The sequence below is a fragment of the Chelonia mydas genome, chromosome 24, assembly GCF_015237465.2.
Source record: "Chelonia mydas isolate rCheMyd1 chromosome 24, rCheMyd1.pri.v2, whole genome shotgun sequence".
Classification (NCBI taxonomy): Eukaryota; Metazoa; Chordata; order Testudines; family Cheloniidae; genus Chelonia; species Chelonia mydas.
In genome coordinates, this window is record NC_051264.2 from 5,895,047 (window position 1) to 5,922,777 (window position 27,731).

Consider the following 27,731-nt stretch of genomic DNA (forward strand, 5'->3'; position numbering starts at 1 on the left):
GGTGCACCTGTTTAGATACAATCCAAAGTGCCCCCCCAATCTATTGTTTAAACACAGACATGGGGAACTAGCTGCAGGATGCCTTCAGCAGGAGAATGCAACTTCCTGGCCCTGGGAGGAGTGTGATCTAGTGATTTAAACAGGGGGCTGAGAGACAGGACATTCTATGTCTGGCTCTGGGAAGAGAGTGGGGTCTAGCAATTAGAACCAGGGGGCTGGGAGGTAGGACTCCTGGGTTCCATTCCCAACACTGGGGTGGGGAGTGTTGTCTAGGATGGGAATTTAGGATTCCTGGAGTCTATTCCCAGCTCTGTCACTAACATGCCCTGTGACAAGTCACATAGTCTCTCTGTGACTCAGTTTCCCCACCTGTAAAGTGGGGGATAACACCCATGTGCACAGCATGTTCTGACAGTCTGAGCTAGTGATGCAGGAACCAAGGATTGCTATTTCTGAGTGAGCTGTTCCAGTTTGCAGACACAAGAAAATGGCAGGCTCCAGTGAACATGGCTGGGAGGCTGGGTTTATGTATTTATTTTTTTATTACCTTTTACAGAACACAAGCACAGGAAGGGAAATGCCAGAGGGAGAGGAACTTAGCCTTGGAGCAAAACTGACCAAAGCTCGTTCACGAGGGCCCTGGATCGAGGGAGCCTATCCTGCTGCAGTGTCTTTGGAGGTGACGACTCAGTCGTGCGAGAGCCACAAAGGGTTCCCATGCAGCAGCTGCCACTAAAACCACCTCCCTATAATGCCATCTCTTCTCTCTCCCTGGCTTGTCTAACTCCACCCTCCTCTCTCTCCCCTTACATGCAGGCCAGCTTTTCTCGGCGCAAGAGCCTTCTCCAGTGCAGCTTCACTCCCCTGGGGCAGCCGTCCTGCATCTCTCCTCCCCAGCCCGTGCTTCCGGCAGATCCAGGCCCTCTCTACTCTATATGATTTAGCTTCCTAATGCCATAAAGCCACTTAGGGTACACTCGCATGGAAGGACAGGATACAAAATCGAGGGTCCCCTTTTGCACACTGCTCCTGCGCGTTTGAAGCCAGAGGGAGCAAAGGGCGCTCTGCAGCTGGCAGGACTGGGTGCTAAAGCTGATATATGCCAGCTATTTGGTAACCCCGGCACTTCCACTGCATTGGGGGTGTTTTGCATGTGAGATTTAGCCCTGGACCATCTCCTCTACGTCAGAGCAAACTGCTTGGAAGAGCTGGAAATGCATGAGACCTTAGACTGTGTTCAGTAAGCGCCGCTCAGCTGTGGGGACCGTTACTGCCCTTGGGAGACAGGGGTCCTTTGGAAGCATAGCTGTGGTAGTTGGGGAAGATGTGATGGGGTGTCAGTTAATAGGGGAGGGAAGGCTTGGCAGCTGCCAGCAATGGGATTGGGCTGGCGTGCTGGTCACTGGATAAGATGCCTTCCACAGGGGGTGGCTGTCGGCATGTTTACCACTGGGCATGTTAGGGGGGTTAACCTGCAGAACTCCCAGCTGTGGGATATTAACTGAGGTTATCCTGGGGAACTCCCTGCTGCAGCATGATATCTGAGGCTATTCTGTGGAACTTCCTGTTGCAGAATGATGTTTCAGGTTAACTTACAGAGCCCCCTGCTGCAGGATATTAACTGGTTCTGCTCAGCCCCCCACCTCAATTCTATTCCTAGCCTAAAGCTTCCCAGCCTAGAACCAGCTACAAATTTCCCAACAGAATGTTTTTCCCTTGGGGAAAATTTGATTCAATAAAAATCAAAATGTCTCGCGGGAAGGTAACAATTTTGTTGAAATTATCCAGATGTTTCATTTCACCTTTATCATTTTGACTTTATAATCTAATAAATATACTATTAACCTAGCGCTTATATAGCAAGTTTTATCCATAGACCTCTAAGTGCTTCATTTCCCCCATATTATAGATGGGGAAACTGGGGCACGGAAAGGGAAGTCTCCCAGCAGTCCACTGGCAGAGCTCGGAATAGAGCCCAAGTCTTCTGAGTCTCAGGTCAGTGCGCTAGCCACTAGGCCACTCTGCCTCCCTCTGTAATAGGTGAAATGATAAAGTCGAAATGAAACAATTTCGATAAGGTCTTCACGCATGATTTCATATTATTTTGTTTTGTGAAAGATTCCGAGATTTCGACTTTCTACCCAGATCTGGGAGAAAACAAAATTTCGAAATCCCAGAATGCCCCGCGGGACGCAAATCCCACTTCCCGCCCGGCTCCCAGCGGTTATGGCAGAGAAGGGGTGGGGGGAATGTCCTGGCTGCATGCTCACATCTCTTTGCCCAAGGAGGAGAGGTCCCCGCCCTCCCAGAGCCGGCTGGCTGCAGAGCGTGGAGATTGAGTCTTCTTGGCAGGGGGATCTCGATTCAGGGCGGCGGGGAGACCTCTCCGGGCGGGCGATGGGGTGGACCCATGACCACTCCCATCCTGGATGCTGTGCTTGTTGCTAGAGGCCTTACTGCTTGTGCGTCCTGAGCTGGATCGCCTCCTCTGGACGAGCCGGATGGGGATGGGGTCCCGGGGGAAGCCAGGCTGGGGGCTTGGGTCTGAGTCACCCGTCTCGGTCAGAGCAACCAGAGCGCGGTAGAGTCGACGTCTCAGCTGGATGGGAAACAACAAGATGAGCCTGGGGGAGGTCACCGGTGTGGAATCACCCCCCGCCCCATCCCTCCTAACGTCCCGATGTGAGTCTATTTTCATCCCCGCCTGTATGAGCCATTAACGGCTCTTATGTAAGACCCGGCTAGCGCAGGGTCACTCTGCTCAGATGTGATTAGAAAGCGCTCCTGGCAACGGTCCCTTCTGAAAGCTGCTGCTTTCAAGCCACTCAGGCCCTGTGCAGAGGCCTGGCACGGCCAGCCTTACCGGGCCTGCCTCCTGGTCTGGTGAGGCCCCAGCTCCCCCCTGGGCTGGTTCCGGACTGGTCACTGGGGCTGGGAAGCAGCGGGCAATGGGGAGTTACTGGTACCAAACCTCACAGCATCCCTGGTGGCTGAGAGGCAACTGGGCTGTCATGGAGGGAAAGGGGCTCTCTCACTGAGACTGGTGAACACAGACAGACCCTGTGGTTCTCTAGCTCCCTGCTGCTTTAGGTCACCGCACGGGATCTGCCTAGGTTGACCCCTCCATAGGGAGCACCCATGTTCTGTCTACATAGAGGCCGGATCTTCATTGCAGGGGGAAATAGACACAAGCATCCTGGGAGAGTTTACAAAGGGTTAACCGTCCCTCTGCATCCTCAACCAAATCTCCCCCGCGGCTACCATTAGCTAAGATTTTGATATTGAGGGAGCTACCCCAGATGGAAACATTCGCCGTTCACCGCACAAGCCTGCAGCCGTGTGCTCTGCAGGTTACCCTCCATTACTGCCCCACCAGGATGGCTTTAACCAGGGCTGGAGGCACTCGGCGCTATAGCTGGCCAGAAAAAGCAGAATTTCCGTCTCCCGGGAAATGAGGAACTTTGAAATGTCATCTATACTCATTTGGGACTCCAGGCTAGGAATTGTTGAACCCGAAGGGAACCAGAGCTCCGGTGTCTACACTGTATTATTCGGACACAAGTCCAACCACCCTATCCCAGACTTTCTAGAGCCCTCCCAAAATGTGGCCGCTCCAGTCCTTGGTTCGTAATGCAAGGCGGGAAACCTCGACTGTCCACCAAACTGGACTGTCCAGAGGACAAAGAACGTGGGCCAGTGGGATTATGGAAATTTTTAATGGACTCCCAGAGCATGAATCCAGCGTGGCTGTATCTACGCTGCAAAGCAATAGGGCTTGGACCCTGAATCCCAACTTGACTCAGGCTCAGACCCTCCGCCCCTGGGGGGCGTGGGGGGAGGTCCTGAGACCTGGGTTGGCGCAATTTGTGTATAGACAGAAGCAGAGTTAGGTGTGAGCCTGAGTCCGAACCCTGGGCGTACACTACAGTGTAGAAATACCCTTGGAGTACTATTCCCAGACCCGAAGAAGAGCTCTGTGTAGTTCAAAAGCTCGTCTCTCTCTTGCCAACATTACCTCGTCCCCCCATCCCCCCTTTACAAATAATTAAATAGCCCTTGGGCCAAAGAGACAGGCCAACTCTCTAGCCCAGCGGTTCGGTCACTTGCATTCAAGTCCTTGGTCTGACTCAGACAGAGAAGGGACCCAAACCTGGGTCTCCCACGTGCCCGTCCTAACCAGCAGGCTGTTGTCTATTTTGGGGCAGGTGTCTCTCCCTCTGAGCACAAATTCCATCCTGGGCCTAAGCAACCTTCCTGGCAACATTTTCATCTAAACCAACCTGATGTCGGCACCGTTCCCTGGAAACCGACGCTTCCCCCTGAAACAGCATTTTTCCAACAGAAAAAGGTTTTGTCTGCGACTTTTTTGCCCTGTTACAACCCCACCCCCACCCTGAACCAGCCTTTCGGCTCAGGCCTCCCCGGCACGAGAGTTACTGACATTGGATCTCTCCACTGCCCCGCTGATGACAGACAGCAGAGAGCTGCTGAGCCCCAGACCTGCCTCACTCCCCAGTGACCCCTGGCTGCTGTACATCCTGCAGGCCTCACACATGAGCTCACTGTCTTTCCAGAAGGTATTTTGCTAGCTCTGTTTTAGGAAGCGGCTTACGGGACGGCACCCGGCTGTCTGGAGAAGCCGGACGAGGCGAGCATCTGGTATGTAACGGTGACTTTCACCCGAGCCACAAGAATCGCTGCCCCTGGAGCAGGCTTTCGGTCCATCTAGAGTGCGGTACCCACCCCTGAGAGTCCCCATTAGCTCCCCCTGCTCTGGTGACTGGATGGAGCCTGCCGCATGAAGTTGGAGACCCCTTCTCTGATGGTCCTAGCAGGCGCAATCCTTATTGATATAAACATCTAATTCTTTTCTGAATCTCACTAAGCTCCTTAGCAGGGTGACACCCAGCAGCGGAGAGTCCCACAGGGATAAGCTCAAAACATCCTGTAACAGAGAGTTCCACAGGCAAACCTCACTAATACCCAGTAGCTGTGAATCCCACAGGTTAACCTCACTAATATCCTGTCACAGAGAGTTCCATAGGCAAACCGGACTAATATCCAGCACATTAAACCAGCTAGTTAACCACAGTAATATCCTGGAACAGAGAGTTCCAGAGGAAAATATCACTAATACACAGCAGCTGTGAGTCCCACAAATTAACCTCACTAATATCCTAGAGGAGAGCGTTCCACAGGTGAACCACATTAAAACCCAACAGCAGCGTGTCCTGCAGGTTAACCACAGCAGTGGGTGGGTGTAATGGGTGGGTCTCAAACCTCGGCTCATACTTTGTTGGGTTCATGTTCTGTTTACCAGACAGCGTACAACAGGGCACAGAGAGTGGGAGCAAGACAGAAATGGAATATCTTTGGGGCAGGGCCTGTCTCTTTGTGCTATGTTTGTACAGCTCCTAACACCATACCATGGGCTCATTACTGGGGCTCTGAGGTGCTACCATCAGACAAATAATAATAAAACAACTACTAAATAGGAGAAATTAGTGGATCTCATGCGACTTCTGCCAATTTTGGGCCATCTACTCAGCACTTTTGCACATGATCCAGAACCAAGGGCCAAACTCACTAAAGGATTTGCAAAAATCACCTCTGTGAGTTAGGTACCTAACTCCCATTGACTTTCAATAGGAGTTAGGTGCTTGACCACCATAGGCAACTTTCTAAATCTCACTAAATGCCCCTCTAGGTACCTAGCTATCTTTGTGAATCTGCTCTCAAATCTGGCAGAAGGGTTTTGCTATTTGATTGGGTGGAATCGCATGCGACAAGTGCTAGTCGGGTTGGCTGGGAGGTGCTCAGATGCGACAGTGCTGGTGGGGGCGTTTTATACAGCCCCCACCAGCACTGTCGCATCTGAGCACCTCCCAGCCAACCCGACTAGCACTTGTTGCATGTGATTCCTCCCAATGGGAAAATCACAAGAGGATTTTTTTTGTTTCGACCAGATGTATTTATTCTAGGGCTGTGTTACGTGCTCATTATTAAAGGCGGGCCAAAGAAGCGCGCCTCGCACTCGGAACAGAAAGTAGTAGTGTCTGAGGCTCTGCAGCTTTTATCCTGGCCCCAAAATTAAAGGGATGGGTTAGGAGATGAGGTTCTGACCCTTGCCCAGCCTTGAATCAGAGCCCTCCTCGGTCCTTCTCCAGGCTGAAACCCAAGGCCAGGAGACGAGCGTAAAATTATTTTCAAGGACATAAGTGCTGAAGACTGAAACGTAGGGGGAAATTAGGTGATGGGCGAATTCAGGCCGGATTCTGATGCTGGGCACCCTTTCTGGAGTCAGTGGAGCTAGGGACAGGTTCTGATCTCCATGACACTGATGTGAATCTCGAGTCACTCTATTGTAGTCAATAGAATTGTGGGCTGATTCTGATCCCAGTTATACCAGTGTAAGCCCAAAGTAACCCCACTGGAGTCAATGGAGGTAAGGCCAGATTCTCAGTTACACTGGTGTAGACATCCATGAAAGTCTAGGGATTCACTCTGGATTCACACTGGCGTACCCGAGATCAGAATCTGGCGTTCAGGCTTCTGGGAACAGAACATGCTTTCAGCAAGACATGAATCATGCCCTGTTGTCAATTTTCCCTTTTGCTTGCTACATAAACTGCCCTCCTGGCGCTTCAGACACCCTCTTAACGGTCTCAGAGACACAGCTGCGGCTCAGCTCGTTGACTCGAACAGGGAGAGAACGCTTTAGCGCTTTGGTTGGTCAGGGCAATGGATGCTCCACGGACAAAGCAGAGAAGGGGCCTGGGGAAGGGGAAGAGAAATCACATCTAGTTCTTCTCCCCTCCCGTCCACTCCGCTGTCGCAGTACAGACTGTCTCGGGTGCCTTCACGGGCCCTGTGCTTTGCCACTTGCACCATGGCCAGTCGCCAGTGCATGGCAGAGCCAGAGTAACCCCCGGCCGTCTCCCCTGTTCAGGAGAAGGGCAATTCCCTCCTGTAGAAGAGAGGGGTCTGGGGGAAAATCTGGCTAGGGCACAGGCCATGCCAGGGGAAGCTTTGTTCCCAGCAGGGATCGGCGTGAAGGGAACACGGCTATTGCATTAAGTCATGAGCGGTTCATAAGGCCCCAAGGTGCTTTGGAAGACAGTAACTGGGCCATTCGTCTTCTGATGGGCCCCACGGCTTCAAAGAGAGGCTGGCTGGACTTGAAGTTCTTACACAGCGGCTACACGGAGACATAGGCATTGCCAACCTGGATCAGACCCAGCGCCCGCCTAGTCCAGTGTCTTGTCTCTAGCACTGACCACCACCAGATTCTTCGGTGGAAGAGGGAAGGAACCTGCATCCCAGAAGCTGAGGCAGCTGCCAGAATGAAACCTTCATTCTTTGTTCGGCAGGAACATCGCAGGGGCCCAACTGAGATCGGGGCCCCATTATGCCAGGCACTGCCCAGAAATCCATAATAGCAATTCCTGCCCCGAAGAGCTTGCAATCTTCACAGACAAGAGACAAAAAGGAAGAGTTGTTCTCACCAGCGTACAGGTGGGGGAAACTGAGACACGGCAATTGACTTGTCACACACAAAAAGAAAAGGAGTACTTGTGGCACCTTAGAGACTAACAAATTTATTGAGCATAAGCTTTCGTGAGCTACAGCTCACTTCATCTCTAAGGTGCCACAAGTCCTCCTTTTCTTTTTGTCACACACAGGGAGCCTAGGGCCAGGAATTGTACCCGGTCTCCTTGAATCACAGTGCAATGTTTTAACCACAAAACCATCCATCCCATTTAAATCCGCTGCCCTCAACTGGAGCTATCAGGAGGGTTGGGGGCGGGGGAGAAGATAAGATGCAAAGTAGAATCAGCTCAAGCCGAAACCCATGCTGCCGTGTGACATCCTCAGCCACTTGGATGCAAGGTTGCTTTAAACCCCCAGCCTGGCCTGACTTCAGCTGTGCCAGGGGCTTTGCTTCAGTAGGCACTGGGAGGCCGGGAGCTGGCGGTCAGGGATAGCAGCTGACCTCACGCAGCACAAGTATGTGTGAGCAAGTGCCACGGGGACAAAGGGGATTAAGGGCTCTTTGACTGCGCGTCCGTGGGGACAATGGCGAAATGGGGCAGAACATCCTGTGCGAGAAAAGCTCACGGGGGACCCTTAGCCCAGGAAGCTAATTAACCAGAGGGGAAATGAGGCACCCCGGGCCCCTTCCTGCTTCATTAACTTCTCACACCTCGGTCAGAAGCCGGGCCTCGTTCAGCTCCAACCTGAGCTCTCTGCAGATCCCGGTCCTGTTCTCTCACTCCCCCCTCCCCGGCTTTCCCTCGCCCTCCCCTTCGCCACAGCCCTGCACTTGCCCTGCCAGACAGAGGCACCGGGCAGCTGCCAGGCTGCACGTGTTAGCACCACCGGCTCTGGGAGGAGGCGTCCGACCCTGGCTTATTACTGATTATTTGGATTGCCCTATCGCAGGGGTGGGCAAACTTTTTGGCCCGAGGGCCACATCTGGGTATGGAAAGTGTACGGCGGGCCATGAATGCTCATGAAATTGGGGGTTGCGGTGCAGGAGAGGGGTGAGGGCTCCAGCTGTGGGTGCAGGCTCTGGGGTGGAGCCAGAAATGAGGAGTTCAGGGTGTAGGAGGGGGCTCTGGGGTGGGGCTGGGGATGAGGAGTTGGGGGTGCAGGAGGGGCCTCTGGGGTGCGACCAAGGGGTTCGGAGGGTGGGAGGGGGATCAGGGCTGGGGCAGGGGGTTGGGGAGTGGGGTGGGGGGTGTCAGAGGTGCAGGCTCCAGGCGGCGCTTGCCTCAAGCAGCTCCCAGAAGCAGCGGCATGTCTCCCCTCTGGCTCCTATGGGGCGGCGTGGCCAGGCGGCTCTGTGCGCTGCCCTGTCCGCAAGAGCTGCCCCTACAGCTCCCGTTGGCCACAGCTCCCGACCAATGGGAGCTGCAGGGGCGGCACTTGGGGGAGGGGCCGCGTGTGGAGCCCCTTGGCTGCGCCTAAGCGTAGGAGCTGGATGGGGGGACATGCCGCTGCTTCTGGGAGCCGCGTGGAGCAGGGCAAACCCCCAACCCCACTCCCCGGCAGGAGCTCGAGGGCCAGATTAAAACATCTGGAGGGCTGAATGCGGCCCCCGGGCCGTAGTTTGCCCACCCCTGCCCTAGAGCCTGGCAGCCGCAGTCACAGACCAGGCCCCCACGGTGCTAGGGGCTGGACAGCAGCCCGTCTTGCTGCAGGAGACCACCTGCTGCTCACAGCTATAGGATACAGGATGCCTGCCAATGGGAACGGGAGCCCAGTCCGGACCAGCTCCCTCCCAACCTGTTCCCCCTCCCAACTGGCTGTGCCCAGGCAGTGCCGCAGACCCCGCTGGCACGCATCATGCCCAGATGCTCCCCTCAGCACAGCTGCCAGTGGGGTGGCTGTGGGCCAGCCAAAGCAAGGCTGTTCCCAGACCCCTTGGAGAGGCCAGCTCTCGCGGGCAGGTCGACGCTGCAAGTGAAGGTGTGATGGTAGCAAGAGGATGCCCACCCATGCCAGCGTTAATCCAGCAAGAGGCACAGGGGTTAGCCCAGTGCAGAGTGACCACCAGAGCAACTCATATGAGCTGCACATGACAGGCTACTAACCCTGCCCCCCAGGTAGCCCTGAATTGAGCCTGGATTAGACCAAAGTATCACAGCCCTCCAGAGACTAAACTGTTGAGTGCAACAGGCAGCAAGTAGGAGGGTCAGAGGTGCACCAATGCCCCGAAAATGGCAGGGAATTTATTAGGTGAATCCGTGCAACCAGGTCTCTTCACTACTGTCATCCCCGGTGCTAGCTAGATTCAAACGAGGCAGGTACGCCCCCCGGGCATCACACCTTGACTTGCAGGGTCGACACGCTTACAGAGAAGCCCCTCCCGAACGCTGCACGATCTCTGCAGGCCAGGGCTCACTTCTAACCAGCAGCCACCCAAGGAAACGGGCCGCTCCCCACAAGAATTGCACAGGCTTCTGGCTCAAGGGGCCTCCAGGCAGCCTCTCTCCCCAGGGAAAGACTCATTAAAGTTTTCCAGGATACAGAGATGCCACCTGACCAATCGAGTTGTTTCTTGTTGCACCGCGCTCTCTCTGCTGATGCTGCAGACCCCTGTGTACTGTACCTGTCCCCTGCTCTGTACCCAAAGCTTCCAGAGCAGCCAGGCAAGGTCATTTTGACATCAGCACCCAGGAGTGGAAACCACCTGCTTTCAGATACTGGCTGCAGCTGGGGTTTGAGCTCTCTGGCTAAGGTACTTACCTGGCCCCCCATCACGTTGGTGTCTGGGCACCTCACCATTTGTAAGATATTTAGCCTTACAACCCTGCCCCCGCCTCCTGTGAGGTAGGGCAGCACTCCCAGGAGAGAAAGGATGGTCTAGTGGTTAAGGTGCCAGCTTAGGAGCCCTGTGTTCAATTCCTGGCTCTGCCACAGCTTCTGTGACCTTGGTCAACTCACTTAGCCTCTCTGTGCCTCAGTTTCCCATCTGTACTATGGGGATAATAGCTCTGCCCTGCCTCCCAGGGTGCCGTGAAGATCAACACACTAAAGATTGTTAGGTGCTCTCAGACACTGCAGCGATGAGGCCAGCTAAGTCCCACTGAGGGATAGTCAGTGTTCCATTGTACAGATGGGAAACTGAGGCACGGAGAAACTAAAAATCACACAGCGACTGTGCAGCAGAGCAGAGAACTAAACTCAGGCCTACAGCGTCCCCCAGGCCAGCACTTTAACACCTGGGCTACCTGCTACCCGCTCTGTACTGACTGAATGTCTAAGAGCGGCCATCTCTGTTGAACCCAGCATGGCTCCAGGGTAGAAACTGGAGCCCAGCAAGAGAACGTGGACTCCGAGTGCCACGTGACGGAACTAGCTCAAAGACATTCAGTTTCCCTGATGAGATGAAAGGGATCTTCGCCTCCCTTACAATTAGCCTCTTCCCGGAATAAGCACCTGGAGGAGAGATGGCCCTCTGAGTCACTGACTCATCAGGGCGCTGAAGGCTGCCAGCCTGGGCCTCCAACTGACTCATTTAGAGGAAACCTTTGGTTGGAAGATGCTGTTACCATCAGCTTTCCCTCCTGTCCTCCCCCCATTTTGGAGCAGGAGGAGACCTGAGATTCTCACAGACATAGAAATGGTCAGCCTGAGTCAGAACCATGATCTATTTAGCCCTGTTTCAGAGTGTCCAGCCTCAGCTGCTCCTGAGGAAGGTGCCAGACCCCTGCAGAGATGAGAGAACCTGCTTCCCGGGGACATTCCTTCCTGACCCCATCAAAGGCCAGGGCAATACCCTGAGCATGAGGCTATCTATCTCAGGTCCTTTCATGGAGCACCTCATGACTGTCAATGTGTGTACCCTCACAACACCCTCTGTGGGGCGGGGCAGGGCTGTTAGAAATGGGGAAACTGAGGCACAGAGAGACAAAGTTCCCAGATTCTCAGTGGGAGTTAGGAGTCTAAATACCCAAGGACACAGAGAGTCAGTAGCAGAGCAAGGAATTGAACCTGGCCCCCAAAGTCTCAGGCTAGTGCCCTAGCCCCTGGATGCTCTGTGAGCAACCACAGCCGCCTGTGAAGTTTATGTAGTTATAAGCTTGGCCTGTCACCATGGTATCTGAGCACCTCCTGAACACTGATGCGTTTAGTCTTGCAAGTAACCCAGGAGGCAGGGAAGTACTGTCCTCCCCGTTTCACAGATGGGGAAACTGAGGCACTGAGGGTTTTTTTTTTAAACTGTCTCACCCAAGGACATGCAGGGAGCCTGCAGCACAGCAGGGAAACACACCCAAGTCTCCTGCATCCCAGACCTATGCTCTGACCACTAGGTCATGCTGCCTGCATTATTACTACTAGTAAACTGCTTCGATATTAACAGACTCCAAGATGGCGGATCATTGTTCTGGCTCAGGCTGCTCATGGCTAACAGCTGTAGGGAATTTACTTGGCAGTGGGTGTGTGGGATAATGCTACTCTAGCATGAGCAGCTCAGCCAGGAGGTGTGCCCCACCTGCGGAGACAGAGCATTTCGGGGGGGCAGGCTGTTAACGTTGCAGCTTGCTTGCAGCGTTACCTGCAAAATCACCCCTCATGCCAGTGGGCCTCCTGGATGCAGGTGTGACGGAGACCACAGCTCCAGGCGGCGCGGCTGCTGTATTAAATGTATGAACAGCTTACATCTGATTGGGTTCTGCTTCACAGGGGAGGGTTCCCACAGCCCCTCCGGGAACTAAAACAATATGGAGGGGGGGAACCACCCCGCGCATTGGAAAGAGCTTTGGATAATTGCACTCCCTGGCATCGTTTGCACATACTGGCTGAGGCTGGGTTTTTTCAGCGACTAGGAAACGAAGCGAGGGCTTGAGCTTGAACTGACCAGCAGGCCTCCTTTGACTTCAACAACCTGCCAGGACCTTCGGGCCTAGGGGACCCCAGAGTGGGGAGACAGGGACAGTTGCCACATGACAGGGGACACAGCAGCAGCCCAACAAGGAATTACTCCCCAGCCACATGGCTCCTGTCACTTTAGCTCTGGCAAGACGACAATGAGCAGGGGGATAACACGATTAGCGGGAGCTGCTGAGAACAAAGAGGCCTTTGCTTCCTTAATGATCCTGCTATGCCAGGAAGGTAGCTGAGATCAGCGGCTCCTGCCCTGCTGTTCAGCAGAGGGCCCTGCTAATAATAAATAGCTCATCACAGGCAAGGATGTAGGAGCAGGTTAGGTAACACAGTGGTGGTGGTGGGGAATAATAATGAGTTCTTATAAAAGAAGTAGATCTCAAAGCATTTTGCAAAGCAGGGTGTCATTACTCTGCTGACGATGGGGAAACTGAGGCACCGGGAGGGCCTGGCCCCCCAACATCTACACTGCATCTGGGAGCGAGCCTCCCAGCCTGGGTTCGCCTAAACATCCTAAAGGAGACTCTCCCAAGCCTGCTGGGTGGCTGGGGTTTTCCCAGGAGCCACCTTCGTAGCCCTAATTTGGAGGCTCCCTGACGATCAATGGGAGTTTTGCAGGATCAGGCTATGTTGCCTTTTCCATCCCCAAAAACTTGGGAAGGGAGAGATGCACCCAGAGCAAACTCTGCCCCCATCCTCACCCTCCAGGAAGTAGAGGATGCATCTGGCCAACTACCTATTTCCTTTCCAGTATCCCCTTCCCTTCGCTCTTACGCAGGGAGCACGCAGTCCTGCAGGGCTCATCTCCGGCTGCAACAAGTTATTTCCTTGTGCCACCCACTGCGTGATTCTCCCGTAGGGATTAAGAGCGTGGCAGGAAGCTGACTCCTGAGAGATCAGACCTGCAACCTGACCCTGGTCCCATTACCTGCCCACATCCCACCCAACTCCTCCGGGAGGCGCTCCAACCATCCGAACTGCACTCTTTGCCAGCTGATGGAATACATTTGTGGCTACTTAGGACTTCACATCTGTCACTGTACAACATCCCATGGCCGCTTGGAATGCCATGGCACATGGATAAATATAACAAGTATTTCTGCTCCAAAAGCACAGGCTTCCGCCATCTGAGTGATGGGAAAATCTCCTCCAGCTATTAGCAACACAGGATCTATGACACACATGATATTATGACCACTGGGCTATGTTTCCTCTCAGTTCGAAGCTTCTGCTCTCTGAGCTATGGGAGAATCTCCACTAGCTTTTAGCAGTATAGGGCCTATGACACACAGACCAAATGACCGCTAGGCTAGACTTCCACAGTTCCAAAGTGACATTCTTGTGTGTATGTCTCTCTCTTTCCATATTTTTGTTCTGACAACAGCTGCTGTGCTCTAACCATTCACTATGCCTATGAAATGCAGAATTGGATGGGATGGGGCTGTGTGTCACAGATGGATTTAATTTGAAAGATATCTTGCAAGATGTTGCCAAAGGAGCTAGTTGCTAGACAAGTTAGACAGACACACCCAGCAAGCTATGAGTGCAGGATAAAGCATTCAGCTGATCGATTAGACCAGCCTTGTCTAAATGCAAGAAATTAATTTAAACCAGTTTTAAAAGATTGAGTTAATCTGGCACAAACCCCTGTGTGGATGCTCTTAATTCGGTTTAGGAACAGGTTTAAGCTAAACTGAAGTGGCTCTTAATCGACAAACTGAACCAAAATAAACCAGTTTCAATCCAAAATAAAAGCCTGCACACAAGGGTTAAGGAAATCGTTTTTTTTTTGTTGTTGTTGGTATTTTTTTTAAGCACCCTGGCGTCCTTTTCCTGTGTGGACACCCTTAGATGGGATTAGATAAATCCTAGCAGGCTACGTGAAGAGAAGCGGTAGCTAGATCAAGCAGATGACCCAGCTCATTGTGATCTGGAGAATACAGCCAGTGAAGGAGGTTAGCATGACCAGCTGCCTCAAGCCACTTAATACATTTCTGATGCTGCCACCGACTCCGGCTACGTGAAAACTCCCATTGGAGCATTCATCGTTTGGCCCCTCAGCCCTTCTCAACGCGGCTCTTCAGAGCTGACAGGACTTCTAACAAGTTCCATCAAGCACCCAGCGACGATTCGTTTGTCCTTCAAAAGAATGACCTCATGCCACCGGGCGTTGTCTCCCATCAGCCATTTTGGTGCAATCTCTCGGCTATGCGCCGTTCCCCTGCGAGAACAGGATGGCCAAACTGAACTCCCCAGCCAGAAGTGGCCGTCAGACAAAGCCCGCAGCTGGTCTAGTCATTCTCTCTGCTCAGCTCTCTTCCCTGATGGAGTTTGTTTGTGATTTATTTATTCAATCCCTCATTTTAATCCCTTTTCTCGTCTCTGCCGGGAGGCTGTGCTGTAAACCAGGGCAGCAGGCCCACGTCTTTTGATCTGGGTGGCCTCGCTTTCATTGCAGCCCTTGGCCATGCTAACCTGCCTCGCCGCCCCTTCCGGGAAGCTAAGCTTCTTTGTACAGAGCTGGCCGGCAAAATTCCATTCAGTCCCGTGGGTCGGGCCAAAACTGCTCTGCAATCATTAACCAGCTCGGATCTCCTTCCTCCCCACTTCCTCCCCCCCCCCCACGCTGAAGTGGCCTTCCTCCCCACTTCCTCCCCCCTCCTCCCCCGCTGAAGTGGCGCTCATTAGCTCAGCCCAGTAAATAGGGTTGCATCAGGATTGCTTCACAAGGCTATCTGCCTCCCGTTTCCTAGCATAGCTTCAGTGCCATGGCTTGGTGTGTATGCTATGTTGCCCTCCAGTGGTTGGGTCTCCATAGACGCTAATGGGCACCATAGACCAATGGTTCTCAACCAGGGGTATGTATATCCTGGGGGGTACGCAGAGGTCTTCCTGGGGGTACATCCACTCATCTAGATATCTGCCTGGTTTTATAACAGGCTACATAAAAAGCACTAGCCGAGTCAGTACAAACTAAAATGTCATACAATGACTTGTTTATGCTGCTCTATAGGCTATACCCTGAAATGTAAGCACAATATTTCTATTCCAATTGATTTCTTTTATAATTATATGGTAAAAAGGAGGAGAAAGTCAGCGATTTTTGAGTAATGGCGTTTGTGACACTTGACTTACATATTTTTAGGTCTGATTTTTGTAAGCATTTTTAAGTGAGGTGAAACTTGGGAGCGCACAAGACAAATCAGACTCTTGAAAGGGGTACAGAGCCTGGAAAGGTTGAGAACCACTGCCATAGAGGATAAAGGGCATATTACTACCGCCACCTGGGGGAGCGCTCCTTTACCTTTAAACGGTAGATGGCCACATCTAAGCAGCAAGGTTCTAGCCCTGGTTCCACAGGAGTGCGGGTCTGCGAGTTGCAATGGAACAGGGGGTGCATTACAGCCTCTTTGTTAAGCCTGCAAAGTGCCTTAGTGAACTCATGTCCATCCAGCACCTGGTTTGGGTCACATCTACAGGGCAGGAGAGGGGTCACCTTAATATCAGGTTACATGGCAGCTCCTGCCTGGCTTCTCCCAACCCTCCCTTCTTTGGAGTAGGAGGAGCATCCCTGTATTTTTCCAGAACATGAAACTTGAGCGTTTGCATTCCCATTCCTCCTGGGTGGGTCAATATTTAACCACTAGGAACCCAGCCAAGAACCCCCGGCAGGGCTGCTGCGGTGCTTTTAATCTCTTGGGGAGGCACCTAATAGTACAAGGGCTGTGTTTGGTTTATACTTGCCTTGGATTGCACAAAGGACATTTAAATTCTCTCCCCTGCTGGGTTTACTGCCCCTGTCTGGTGAGAAGTGTCAGCTGGAGTCGCACCTTTCCTAAAGAGCCCGCTGGCCTTCAAAACAGCCCCCTTCAAAACAGAATCGTTGGGGAGCTCCAGACTTATTCCATCTCAGTGACTCTTGCAGCAGATTGGTTGTGCTTAGAATCAAGAACCGATTCGCAAATGGCAGGCGGGTGTAAACCCCAGCCGGGTTCTGGGAAGGAAAAAAAAAATTAAAAGCTGGATGCTCTTTGACTCTGGCAACAGCAGCAAGAAACAAAAGCACCAGCAATCGGGATTTCGGCTAGCAAAGATACAGACGATGCGTGCACAAGAATGGAATCTAGCTCACTCCCCTGTGGCTGATTTGGATCCTCTGCACGGGGCTCGTAGCTCCAAATCTTGTGTGTTTCACTGAAAGGAAACAGGCCTGGACTCAAACCAGCAAAAAGCAGATTTAACGTATTTGTACAGGGCCATATTCTGATCCCAGTTCTACCAGGGTAAATCTGGAATAACCATTATTAAAACACACTGCAATAACCACCACAAAGCAATGGATTATCTCCATTGTACAGCACATTCTGAACTAGATAGAATATCCTTTATCTCAGTAAATTTTAGAAGGGGGATGAGTCTTTTATGTGTAAAAATAGTCTGGTGGACAAGGCACTGCATTGGGACTTGAAAGGCCAAAGTCCAATTTCTAGATCTGCAACTGACGCCTCTATGACCTTGGGCACGTCACGTCATCTTTTTGGGCCTCAGTTTTCCCACAAGTACCTACACAGGGAGAAGGTATCTGATACTAAAGGGCTCTTAAATCCAGCCAATAAAGACATCCCAAGATCCAACAGCTAGACCTAGAAGCTGAAGCTTGACAGATTCAAGCTAGAAAAAAGGCACACATTTTTAAACAGGGAAGGTCATTAATCCCTGGAACAGCTTCACTAGGGGCGTGCTAAATTCTCCATCACTTGAAGTCTTTAAACCAGGACTGGGTATCTCTTTGGAAACAATATACTCTAGTCCAACCACGAGCTATTGGGCTCAATATGGGGATAACTGGGTGGGATTCTCTGGCCTGTGTCCTGTAGGAGGTCAGAGAAGATGATTATGTGTGTCCTTTCTGGCCTTGAAACCCCCCCATGAATCTGTAAAACTGGGAACAGGGCGGTGGAGAGATTCTCTTTCTCTCTCCCTTTGTCTGTCTTGTCTCTTTAGCTTGTAAATTCTTTGAGGACTGTCTCTCACACGGTGTTTGTGCAGAATCTAGCACAACTGATCGCGATTGGTGTCACACAGGGAGTCAGTCTTTAGAGCTCTATGCACTACTGTCATACTAATTAATAGATCACGAATAAGGCCCTACTTAATATGCAACACTGTGGAAATTGCGGATCCTGCAATATTAGGCTTCTGCTGCAATTTTTATTTTAATTGGCTTACTTTGCACAGTCCGCAATTTGCGTACATTTTGAGGTTTGCAACACACACTTTTTCCCCCATTACTACAATAGAACCCCATTTATCCAAGCCGACAGCAGCTGGAGCTCGGGCTGTCAGCCCCATGCACGGTAGGACTCGGGCTGTCAGCCCTGCACATTGACTAACATAGTTGCAGCAAAATGTCTAGCTATCAAAAAAGATTAGCAGGCATAACATAGCACTTGAGGGTTTATATTGTTCCAGCAAATTTTTCTTAAACAAACCGGGCTTCTCTGGCTTTTCCAAATTGCCACAATGAAAAAAGGTCAATTATTACTTTTCCGTTATTTTCTGTGTCTTGTTTGCAACTCAGACGCAATTATTTGACAATCATCCTGCGATTCAAGTAGGGCCTTACTAATGAGTAGCAATCATTGCACGAGTCTGTGATTACAAGCTGGGATATCATTAGAAGGGCTTTCAAATCCTCTCATTTCAGGGCATGAATTGATCTATATTTTCCATATGCAACCATGTGACCTTCTATGCAACCATGTGACCTTCAATGCAAATGACTTATTTTAGATTCAGAGCAAAGGAAGAAAGAACCAAAATAAAGTCCCTACCCCCACCCAGCCAGTCCACCTCCCCAAATGGCTGCCTGTCTCCGCAGGGCTGGCAGGACACAGAAAATGGAATTACACCAGTGACATGCTCGTTGCTCAGATTGGGAAGCCAGTCAGAAATCTCTCCCCATGACACAGGATTGCAGAGGAGCAGCCACCCCAGATCGGACCGATGGTCCACCTAGGCCACACGCCTTTCCTAGGTAGTGGCCAGAACCAGTTGTTTCAGAGGAAGGTGCATTTTGGAAGCAGGGCTGTTAAATCAAATCCTCCCAGCTGTCAGAGACAGGCCATTGGACTAGATGGGCCATCAGCCTGCGCCACTCTGGGAGTTCTTAGAAGATGCACATTTCATTCTCAGCTTATAAATTATTTTAGCAGAGAAAAGACACACTGGAGAAATAACCCCTGGAAGGAGAAAGAGCTTAGCTTCATCACATTCACCTACGCTTATGAGCAAATTTTCAATAAGGTAACAAGCTCCTTCCCCAAATGCCAGCAAAGTCAGTCTTAACATGGGAGCAACGGGAATGGAGGCCAGAGATGCCATGGGGAAGAGGAGACCTGCCTACTAAAGGAGAAGGGGAATTCAAGGATTCAAGCATCCCAAGAGACAGGACCAGGACAAAATGCTTCCTATAGCCTTTGGAGTGCAGTAGAAGTCAGTCCCCGGTGCCTTGCTTAGTTTTGGAGAGAGCGGGTTGGAAAATTTTTGACAGCAAATAGCAGTTTTATCAAAATTTAACCATCTTGCCAGATTTTGATGAATTTTGTTGACACACAAAAATTGAAACATTGTGTTAGTGTCATTTCGACTCATTTTTACTTTCATATTCTACTAACATATTACAATAATACAGTCTCTTTATTTTTGTTATCCTTAATGTGATGTTTAGGCTATTTGATATTGTAATGCAATATGAAATGCAAACTGAAATGAGCTGAAATGACGCGGGCGAAAGGAAACATTCCAATGGCCCTGAATCAACATTTTTCAGAATTTTTGTTCGGTGGGAAATTCCTAAATTTCTGCTTTTTGTTCCGAATGGAAGCAGATTTCCCCTCCTCCCCCAAAATGCTGGACTGTCCCCTGCAAGGGAAACTCCAGTTCCTGACCAGAACTAGTTTCCCAGACTTGCTCTAAAAGCTTTGGCCAAACCCAGTGTTGAGCCATAGTTCTTCAGCAGCGGCCCAGGGAGGGAGTTATTCCAGACATTGCTTCCCAAGGCAAGCAGTCAAGATCAGATCATCAGCATTGCACCTGCTTAATCATCCAGAGAGGGAGTGGGGCTTTATCTCCCTCATCAACCTCCCTTGGGCATTGCTGCAGCCTGACTGTGCATAGCACCAGCGAGGTGGGAGAGCGGGGGGGGGGTGGGGGGATTGCTTCATGTTGTTGTATCTCCACACTGCTGGCTATTGAGAGAAGGGGAGGGGACTGGATGTGACCGTTCACACCTTCCCTGCCCTGTCATCAGTTGCTTAGCTTTGCAGGGGGCTCCTCAGGAAGGATGCTGAATGCACCCTGCTGCGTGTGAACAACCGTGGAGATTGATGCTGTTTTTCTTAGCAACCCTATGCCAGGGGTCCAGCTCAGCCCTCATTAGCAACCCCACAAGAACAATCCAGGACATGCAGCCCTCGCTAGCAACACGACACTAAAGACAGCTGTCGTGGTTTCACTGCTCTGGGACCTAGCTATCTAGATTAAAGCTAGCTCAGGTATGTCTACTTGAGCGGTGCTCATACCCCGTGATTGCAGTCTAGCCATACCCCCAATCACTCTTGCAGCGAAGACTAGCCTCTAGAGCAATAGTTCTCAACTGTCCTCTCCCCACTCCCCCGTGCAACAAACTTCTGGGGGAGGGGAGCTTCCCACTCAGTCATGGGGTTGCAACCCCGCTCCTGAAATTTGGGGCAGCTGCCCCCTGTCATGATGGAGGGTGGGCCAGGCCGAATTTGAGCAAGGGGCGTTTGCGACCCACCTGGCGCATGGGCTCACCACGCCCACCAGCGCTCTTCGATCATGCTGAAATTGAGAAACAATCCCCTGACAACCATGTGGATATTAAGGTTCGTGGTTTGTAAAAGATTTCCTAGCTCGGACACGGTTAGACAGCAGGCACAAAGGCCTGATTGATTCCAACCAAAGGGGATTTCAATCAATGTATTAATGGCCGCAGCTCCATCCAGATTACACTCGAAAGTCCCATTTCGTAAAGAGGCAGTGATGAAAAACTAAAAAAACAAAAATAAAATAAGAATCACTAAAACACCCCCAGCTTTACAAACCCTCCCGCCCCCCAGAGGTTAAGAGCACACTAAGACAGTTCACCCTACGCTCCAGATCAAAGGCTGCCTGCAAAACAAGCCGCCCTGTTTATTTACCAGCCTCAGGAAGCAGGAAACAAAAATTAAAATATTCCCCCCTGCTGAACGGGGCATCCGGTTTGCTCAGCAGCAAGGCAGCCCGGTTCCTGGCCATGGGGCAGCATCTACCTGGACATTCCTAACATTCCTTGGCTAAGGCAGCTGGTAGCAGGTGGCGAGGGGGGGAAAGTCTCATTACACCAATGACCCTACAAAGCCAGCGTGACCTAGGAAAGTTTCTACTGTTCAGCACTGGAATTACAGGTACCAGAGCAGCGAGGGAGGCTGGCCCAGCATTAGGATGCTCTGGAGACCTGCATTCAATTCTTTCCTCTGCCACAAATTCCTTGCGTGGCCTTGGCCAAACCACTCTGGGCCTCAGTTTCCTCATCTATAAAATGGGAATAATAATGCCTTGGTGGGAGGGGTGTAAAATGCATTAAAGATCATGAAATGCTGAGATCATGGGAACCATATACATACCTGATAGCCTGTTGGTTAAGAACAAATGGATTAAAACCATAAGATTTAAAAAAAAAAAATCATTTGGTCCCATCTCATCTAAGATCCTTAAGCACATGCAGAATCAGTCCCTACAGAATACTGCTCAGGTCCATAAAGAACGTGAGCACAAATTGAAATTCTACCCTCACCGGCACAAACGGGAGCCATGGGAAATCAGGGCAGAATTCCCTTTGTGTATAAAGAGCTTCACAGGCGGAAGCTGATATAGTGAAAGTTGTCTGCGTGGCAGATGCCTGATGGATGGAGAAACTGAGGTACCGAGCAGGAGAGCGATTTGCCCAAGGTCACCCAGCAAATCTAGTTGCCGAGCCAAGGATGGAGCCCAGGAGTTTTAAACTCCGAGTCTCCTTTATTCTGGACACCTCTTCTCCCAAGCCAGGAATAGAACCCAGGGCCTAACATTTGCAAAGCCACCTAGTGATTTTGGGTGCCTCTGTTTTTGGAGGTCCCACTCGGAGATGCCTTAGAAGGGGCCTGATTCCCAGAGGATGAGCACTGAGCACGTGCTTACAAATCGCTCGCTGACTGCACTTTAAAGTGTCTCCCCAAATCCCTGGTGACTTTCGCAAATCTTGGCCTGTATCTATAGAGACTGCTGAAATTGCAGCCGCCTCTGGGGTGGAGCACAGCAGCTGGTTCGATAACCGCATGGTAACCATACTGACCACAGCAGGATTCTGCATAGCTTGTGAAATCCAAGAGGAACCCCAGCCCAAGGAGAGACCAATTTTTAAGCATTATTCAAACAACAACAACAAAATCTTTTCAGTGGAAAGACATCAATGCCGCATATCCAGTGATCACAACGCAGGCTCAGCAAGGATGCTTGCCACACCCATCTGAGCTAACCAAGGTAGCCACAGCACTGCCTATTTGACACAATATTTCTCCAGCCCTAAGAACAACGGACCTTTCTCTGGAAACGGTGATCTCCCATTACACAATATTCTAGGTCACTGCTGCAGTACTCACAGTGGGATCTGTACCCACATGTTATGGGGATGGTACACCACACTGGTGCTATCAGTTCTCAGTCAGCAAGCTCCAAGACAACGCAGCGCTGGGAAAGCGACAAGCCAAATTCCCCTGGTATAATCCCACTAAAAACAATGGGACCTGAGCCCAGGCTTCACAGAAGTTCTATTACACTGACTTCAGTGAAGTTACTCCTGATTTACAGGGGCGATGTGAAAAGAGAATCAGGCCAGGGGGTCTAGGGATTACAGCAGCTCAGTTGGGAGTCAGGACTCCTGGGTTCTATCTCCACCACTGACTTGGTAAAGCTACCTCTGCTTGTCTATAAAATAGAGGTAACACCTGTTTTGGGGGAGAGGGTTGTGATTAGCCCTGGTCAAAAATGTGGCACTGAAAAACAAGCCAGCACCCCAGCTGCTGTAAATCAGCCCAGCTCCATTGAAGTCAATGGGCCAGATCCACAGCTGGGGTGAATCGGGCCTGTGCTATTTATACCATCTGAACAGCCGGCCATATAAGGATCTTGATCCACAGAGGCTTGGTGCTTTGTTAAAATGCCTTTGAGTATTAATATCCTAGCCAGCCCAAGATACAGCTGGGACTAAAAGCTCAGCACAAAGGCAGCTCTTTTCATTGCTCTGAAAAACATGTGTCAATTTCTCTTTCCTGCTGCCTTTAATGGCTCTTGCTCCTTTCGCTTTGTGCAGCGGGGTAGGGAGTGGGGGGCTGCTCTTTTTAGTCTTTGCAAGCTACTGCTCTACCAGGGAAGTTGTTTGTTCTCCTGAATGCCTCAAATTGCAGCAAAGAGCCCTCACGTTAAGAGGCTCATGCTCCCAGCAGCGCCTTCCCACCTTAGCGTGTCAATTTCTCGGCAGAGAGAGACAGTTTGCTAACTTAAGAATAATGTCCAGGGGCAGATTGCTCCCTCCCTTTCCTCCTCTACATCCCTGACCCACACTTTGAAGCACTCCTAAACCCAAGCTAAGCAACCAAGCCCGCTCCTTTTGGGGTTTTTACACAGCCCCAGGTTTCACACCAACCCCTCTGCATGCTGGGAGAAGGCTTTGTTGGGGTCAGGTCCTTGCTGTATAGATGATCATGTGTAATTGACCATATTTAGGTTGACAGCAGGATTTGAACCCTAGACTTTCCACACTCAGAGCATGAGCTAACATAGCTAGATAGCAGCATCAAACCTTTTATGTGGCCCTGCCACTAATGGAGGACACAGACTCCCCCAGCATTGGTTGTGCATATACAATCCATTGATGAGCGAGTGCTACTCGTCTCCCTGCACCTGCTCCATCGAGAGGGTGAGCCTCAAGCTGTATCAGCACATGCCTTTAGCTCTGGAGGTTCCCCAGTTCAATCCCAGGTGTATTGGCCAAGGCAGTAGCCATCCCAAATACCGTGCTGACCTGATCCACAGAGCTCAGAATGATACACCTCCGTGGAACTCCCAGTAGCTTGGGAAGCAGCTAGGAAAGACTCCTTCCTGACCCATTGCCACCGGCCACTGAAGCATGACCATGAGAGGTGACAGTGTTGATGCTCTGCCAGCCTGAAATCCTTTTCAGGGCAGTTTAATAGCCATGTTTGTACCATGTGGCACAGAATCAGGTCTTGTCCTGCAGAAATGTTCTGGATAGGTGGCTGCCCCCCACACATACAATTTGGGTGTAACCTACATTCCATCTCAGTCTGGATCCAGCATTGCTGGGCATAGAGAGGCCTGGTCCACACTAAAGAATTCCACTTCCCAGCCAGTTTTAATTCACCATCCCCTTAGGCTCCCAGAATCCTTCTCCCACAAGCTGCTTGCTGGTTCAGGGAGCTCAGACAGGGACTGCAGGAGGGCCCTGCAACACTTGACTAGAGTGCCTCATATGGACGCAAGGTGCAACAGCCACCGGAACAGCGTGGCGAGAGCAGGTACAATGCACACTACTGCTATTCACACTGCTCCCAGCCCATCGCTCCAGCTAACTATGGAGCACGCAGACACAGCAACAGCTTGTACTCCTCCTCCTCTATCTAACCCCTTCCCCCCAAACCAACCCGCCCTCCCTCATGTCCTCCAATATCTACACAGCTCTATGACAGACTAACCACCTTGGAAACATGGCATAGCCACACAGGGGCCGGTATGTCTTTTACCAACCAATGCACTGCTAAACAGGATTAATGAGCACCCATCGCACCCCGACCTGGCTGGAGAAATTCCATGCAAACCTCATCAGAGCGAGACACACGCCTCAATTACAGCTGGTCCCGCTTGGCTTTCAGCATCTCCTTTGACCTCCTCACAGCCGCGCTGACACAGGCCGTGTCAAGACCATTTCGGGGAGTGGGACGGGATTGAGCTGGGAAGGAGCAATCCATCAAAGGGGCCGAACAGAGCAAAGAACAAACACCGTGGGGTCGTTGGTGGGGGAAGCCTGCTTGGAATCAACACGCAAGGACAGCAGCTGTTGAAAAGCTAATTGGAAGGCACAGGTCTCGTCCTCCCTCAGTCCTCCCTCTGATCACAGTACGAGTGTTGCACTGCTAAGAACTAAGGACTAATAATTATTTCAACTGCTGCAGCACCCAGAAGTCCTACTCAGGATCAGGGCCTTGCCTGTTAGGTGCTGTACAAACACCTAGGCCTGCTCTACACTAGTATTTTTAAGATTGACAGGGTTTATTAGAGGTGGGATTGGTATTTAGGTTGCCTGACACTTCTCATTATAAGCCCCTGTTTTCAGTTGCTTATAACTTTGCCAAACTTCAACCACTTGGGGGGGAATTTTCCTTGCTGGGTGTCTGCTTCAGGCTGAACTGAAAGTGTCAGCCAAAATGTTTCAGCTGTTTCTGATAATGAGACTAGAGAAAAATACATTGTTTTGCCCATGTTAAAAAAATCTGGTAACCTTTTCTTTAGAGAGCTCTAGCAGCTCTAGGCTTTTGGAGCAGGGTCCTGAAATTTGGCGGGGCTGGCGCGGGGGTGACCTTTGTGCCAGGCATGTGCCTTGTGCTGTGCCAGTGGAAATCCACTCAAATTTGGCCTAATTATGAGTCTTTTAAAAACGGCAGTTTGCATGTGCTCAGTAGAGTTTTTTTATATTTTAGCAGCTAAATTCCTGAAGATTTGGTCCACACTGAGCATGCTCCAGCCTGGCGCTGACCAAGACTTTCCCTGCAATTGCAGCTCTGGGCTGCTGAAGTTTGTGCCGGATCTGTCCCTGATCTGAGAGCAGGGAAAATCTCTCTTCTGTGCTCTCAAAGACCCCCTGCTAGACCCAGGCAGCTTTGAAGAGGAAGCTGCCTGATTTGAATGCAGGGGGACAAGAGCCGGACCTTTAATTGCATGCCCATACGTTATGTGTTCCACAGGACCCCTTCCACATTCGTTGCACAGGATGGACAGCAAGTCAGGACATTGCAGGAAGAGAAGAGACGGTTTCATAGTTAAGGCAGCTGAATGCTCCTCTGGAGGGCTGGATTCTACCCTTGCCTTTGCCACAGAGTTCCTGTGTGATGCAGGGCAAGACACTGGCACCAAACTTTTCCCAGGTGGTCACTAATTGCACGTTCCTCGTTTCTTGGGCACTCGACCTGAGAGCTTGGGATCTGACGGGCAGAAGCGCTGAGGGCTCACAGCTGCAACTGAAGTCTTGGCAGCTGGAGCTGCGAACAGAGGAGAAACAAACAGAGGGAGTTTGCCTGGGAACCCTTGGAGAGGAACTACGGTGAGTGTGGTGAGTGCGGCACTGGGTGGCTGTGTGGTGAGTTGGTGGGCTAAATATCCGAGTGTCTGTCTGCTGGGACCATATGTTTGACTGGTGCCAGTTGCAGGGACCGTTTGACCACGGGGTTGTTTGTTTGAAAACTGTGAATTGGGAGTTCTTTGCTCCAGATGGGCCTTGGGTGGTTGATTGGAGGGAAGGCTTTGAGCCAGGGCAATCTGCTTCAAGCCAGCAGCCTTATAAAAAAGCTGCCAGTTGCAAACGGAGTGAGCTGCAAACAGAGGGAGTTCACCTGGGGTCCTACAGAGTTTTTTTTGCCTTTCAGGCTTCTGAAAAGTGAGCAGTAAATACAACATCTGAAGAGGCTCTTAGAAGGAAAACACTATGGATAGTGAGCGATCAGCTGTTGTGACCTGTACGGGATGTGCCATGTTTGTCTTGCTCCCAGAGGATAGAAGCGACTTTCGTCTGTACGAAGTGCAAGCTGGTCTCCATGTTGGAAGAGAAGGTTAAAGGACTAGACACCTAAGTATCAGCCCTGTGTTGCATCAGAGAAAACGACAGCTTTCTGGATAGAAGTCAGCGGTTGGTACTGCAGGCACAGCATGCTGAAGAATTAAAGAGGGCAGTGCAGAAATTGGTAGCATGTGACCTCCAGAAGAAGAAAGAGGAGAACTCATGTACCCCCTATGCAGATAGAGGTAAGAAAGCTTTTTCAGGCTCTCTGCACAGGTACTGCAGCGGAGAATGGTTTGGAAGAATCATCTGAGAGAAGGGATCAGAAGGAGACCCCATCGACCGGAAGGCATGGGATGCACTGTCCTAGGGATGGGGGCTCCATGACCACCACTCCCAAGAGGAGATGGGTGGTGGTCGTAAGAGACTCCCTCCTAAGGGGGACCGTCATCCATCTGCCATCCAAACCGGGAAACTCGAGAAGTGTGCTGCTTGCCTGGAGCTAGAATTCAGAATGTGACGGAGTGTCTGCCGAGACCGATCAAGCCCTTGGACCGCTACCCCTTCCTACTTCTCCACGTGGGCACCAATGATGCTGCCAAGAATGACCTTGAGCGGGTCACTGCAGACTATGTGGCTCTGGGAAGAAGGATAAAGGAGTTTGAGGCACAAGCCATGTTCTCGTTCATAGTCCCTGTTGAAGGAAAAGGCCCAGGTAGGGACCATTGAATTGTGGAAGTAAACGTGTGGTTACGCAGGTGGTGTTGGAGAGAGGGCTTTTTTTGCCTTGGTCTTCACAGACAAGGTCAGCTCCCAGATTGCTGCACTGGGCAGCACAGTATGGGGAGGAGGTGAGCAGCCCTCAGTGGTGAAAGAACAGGTTAAGGACTATTTAGAAAAGCTGGACATGCACAATGCATCTGAGGCTGCTGAGGGAATTGGCTGATGTGATTGCAGAGCCATTGGCCATTATCTTTGAAAACTTGTGGCAATCGGGGGAGGTCCCGGGCAATTGGAAAAAGGCAAATATAGTGCACTATTTAAAAAAGGGAAGAAAGAGAACCTGGGGAACTACAGACCAGTCAGCTTTACCTCAATCCCTGGAAAAATCATGGAGCAGGTCCTCCAGGAATCCATTTTGAAGCACTTGGAGGAGAGGAAGGTGATCAGGAACAGTCAACATGGATTCACCAAGGACAAGTCATGCCTGACCAACCTGATTGCCTTCTATGATGAGATAACTGGCTCTGTGGATATGGGGAAAGTGGTGGACGTGATATAGCTTTACTTTAACAAAGCTTTTGATACGCTCTTCCACAGTATTCTTGCCGGCAAGTTAAAGAAGTATGGATTGGATGAATGGACTATAAGGTGGATAGAAAGCTGGCTAGATCATCGGGCTCAATGGGTAGTGATCAACAGCTGGATGTCTAGTTGGCAGCCGGTATCA

General features: G+C 51.1%; 1 protein-coding gene across 1 annotated transcript in view; it reads right to left on the reverse strand.

Moving 5' to 3' along the window:
- Positions 1–525: 525 nt before the first annotated feature.
- LOC114020545 (perilipin-2) overlaps positions 526–27,731 on the reverse strand; it is a 48,349-nt gene continuing 21,143 nt past the window's right edge. Inside the window, exon 7 of the mRNA XM_043534990.1 lies at positions 526–2,599. Coding sequence (XP_043390925.1) covers positions 2,267–2,599 — 333 coding nt within the window. The 3' untranslated portion in view covers positions 526–2,266. The remainder of the gene's footprint in view (positions 2,600–27,731) is intronic.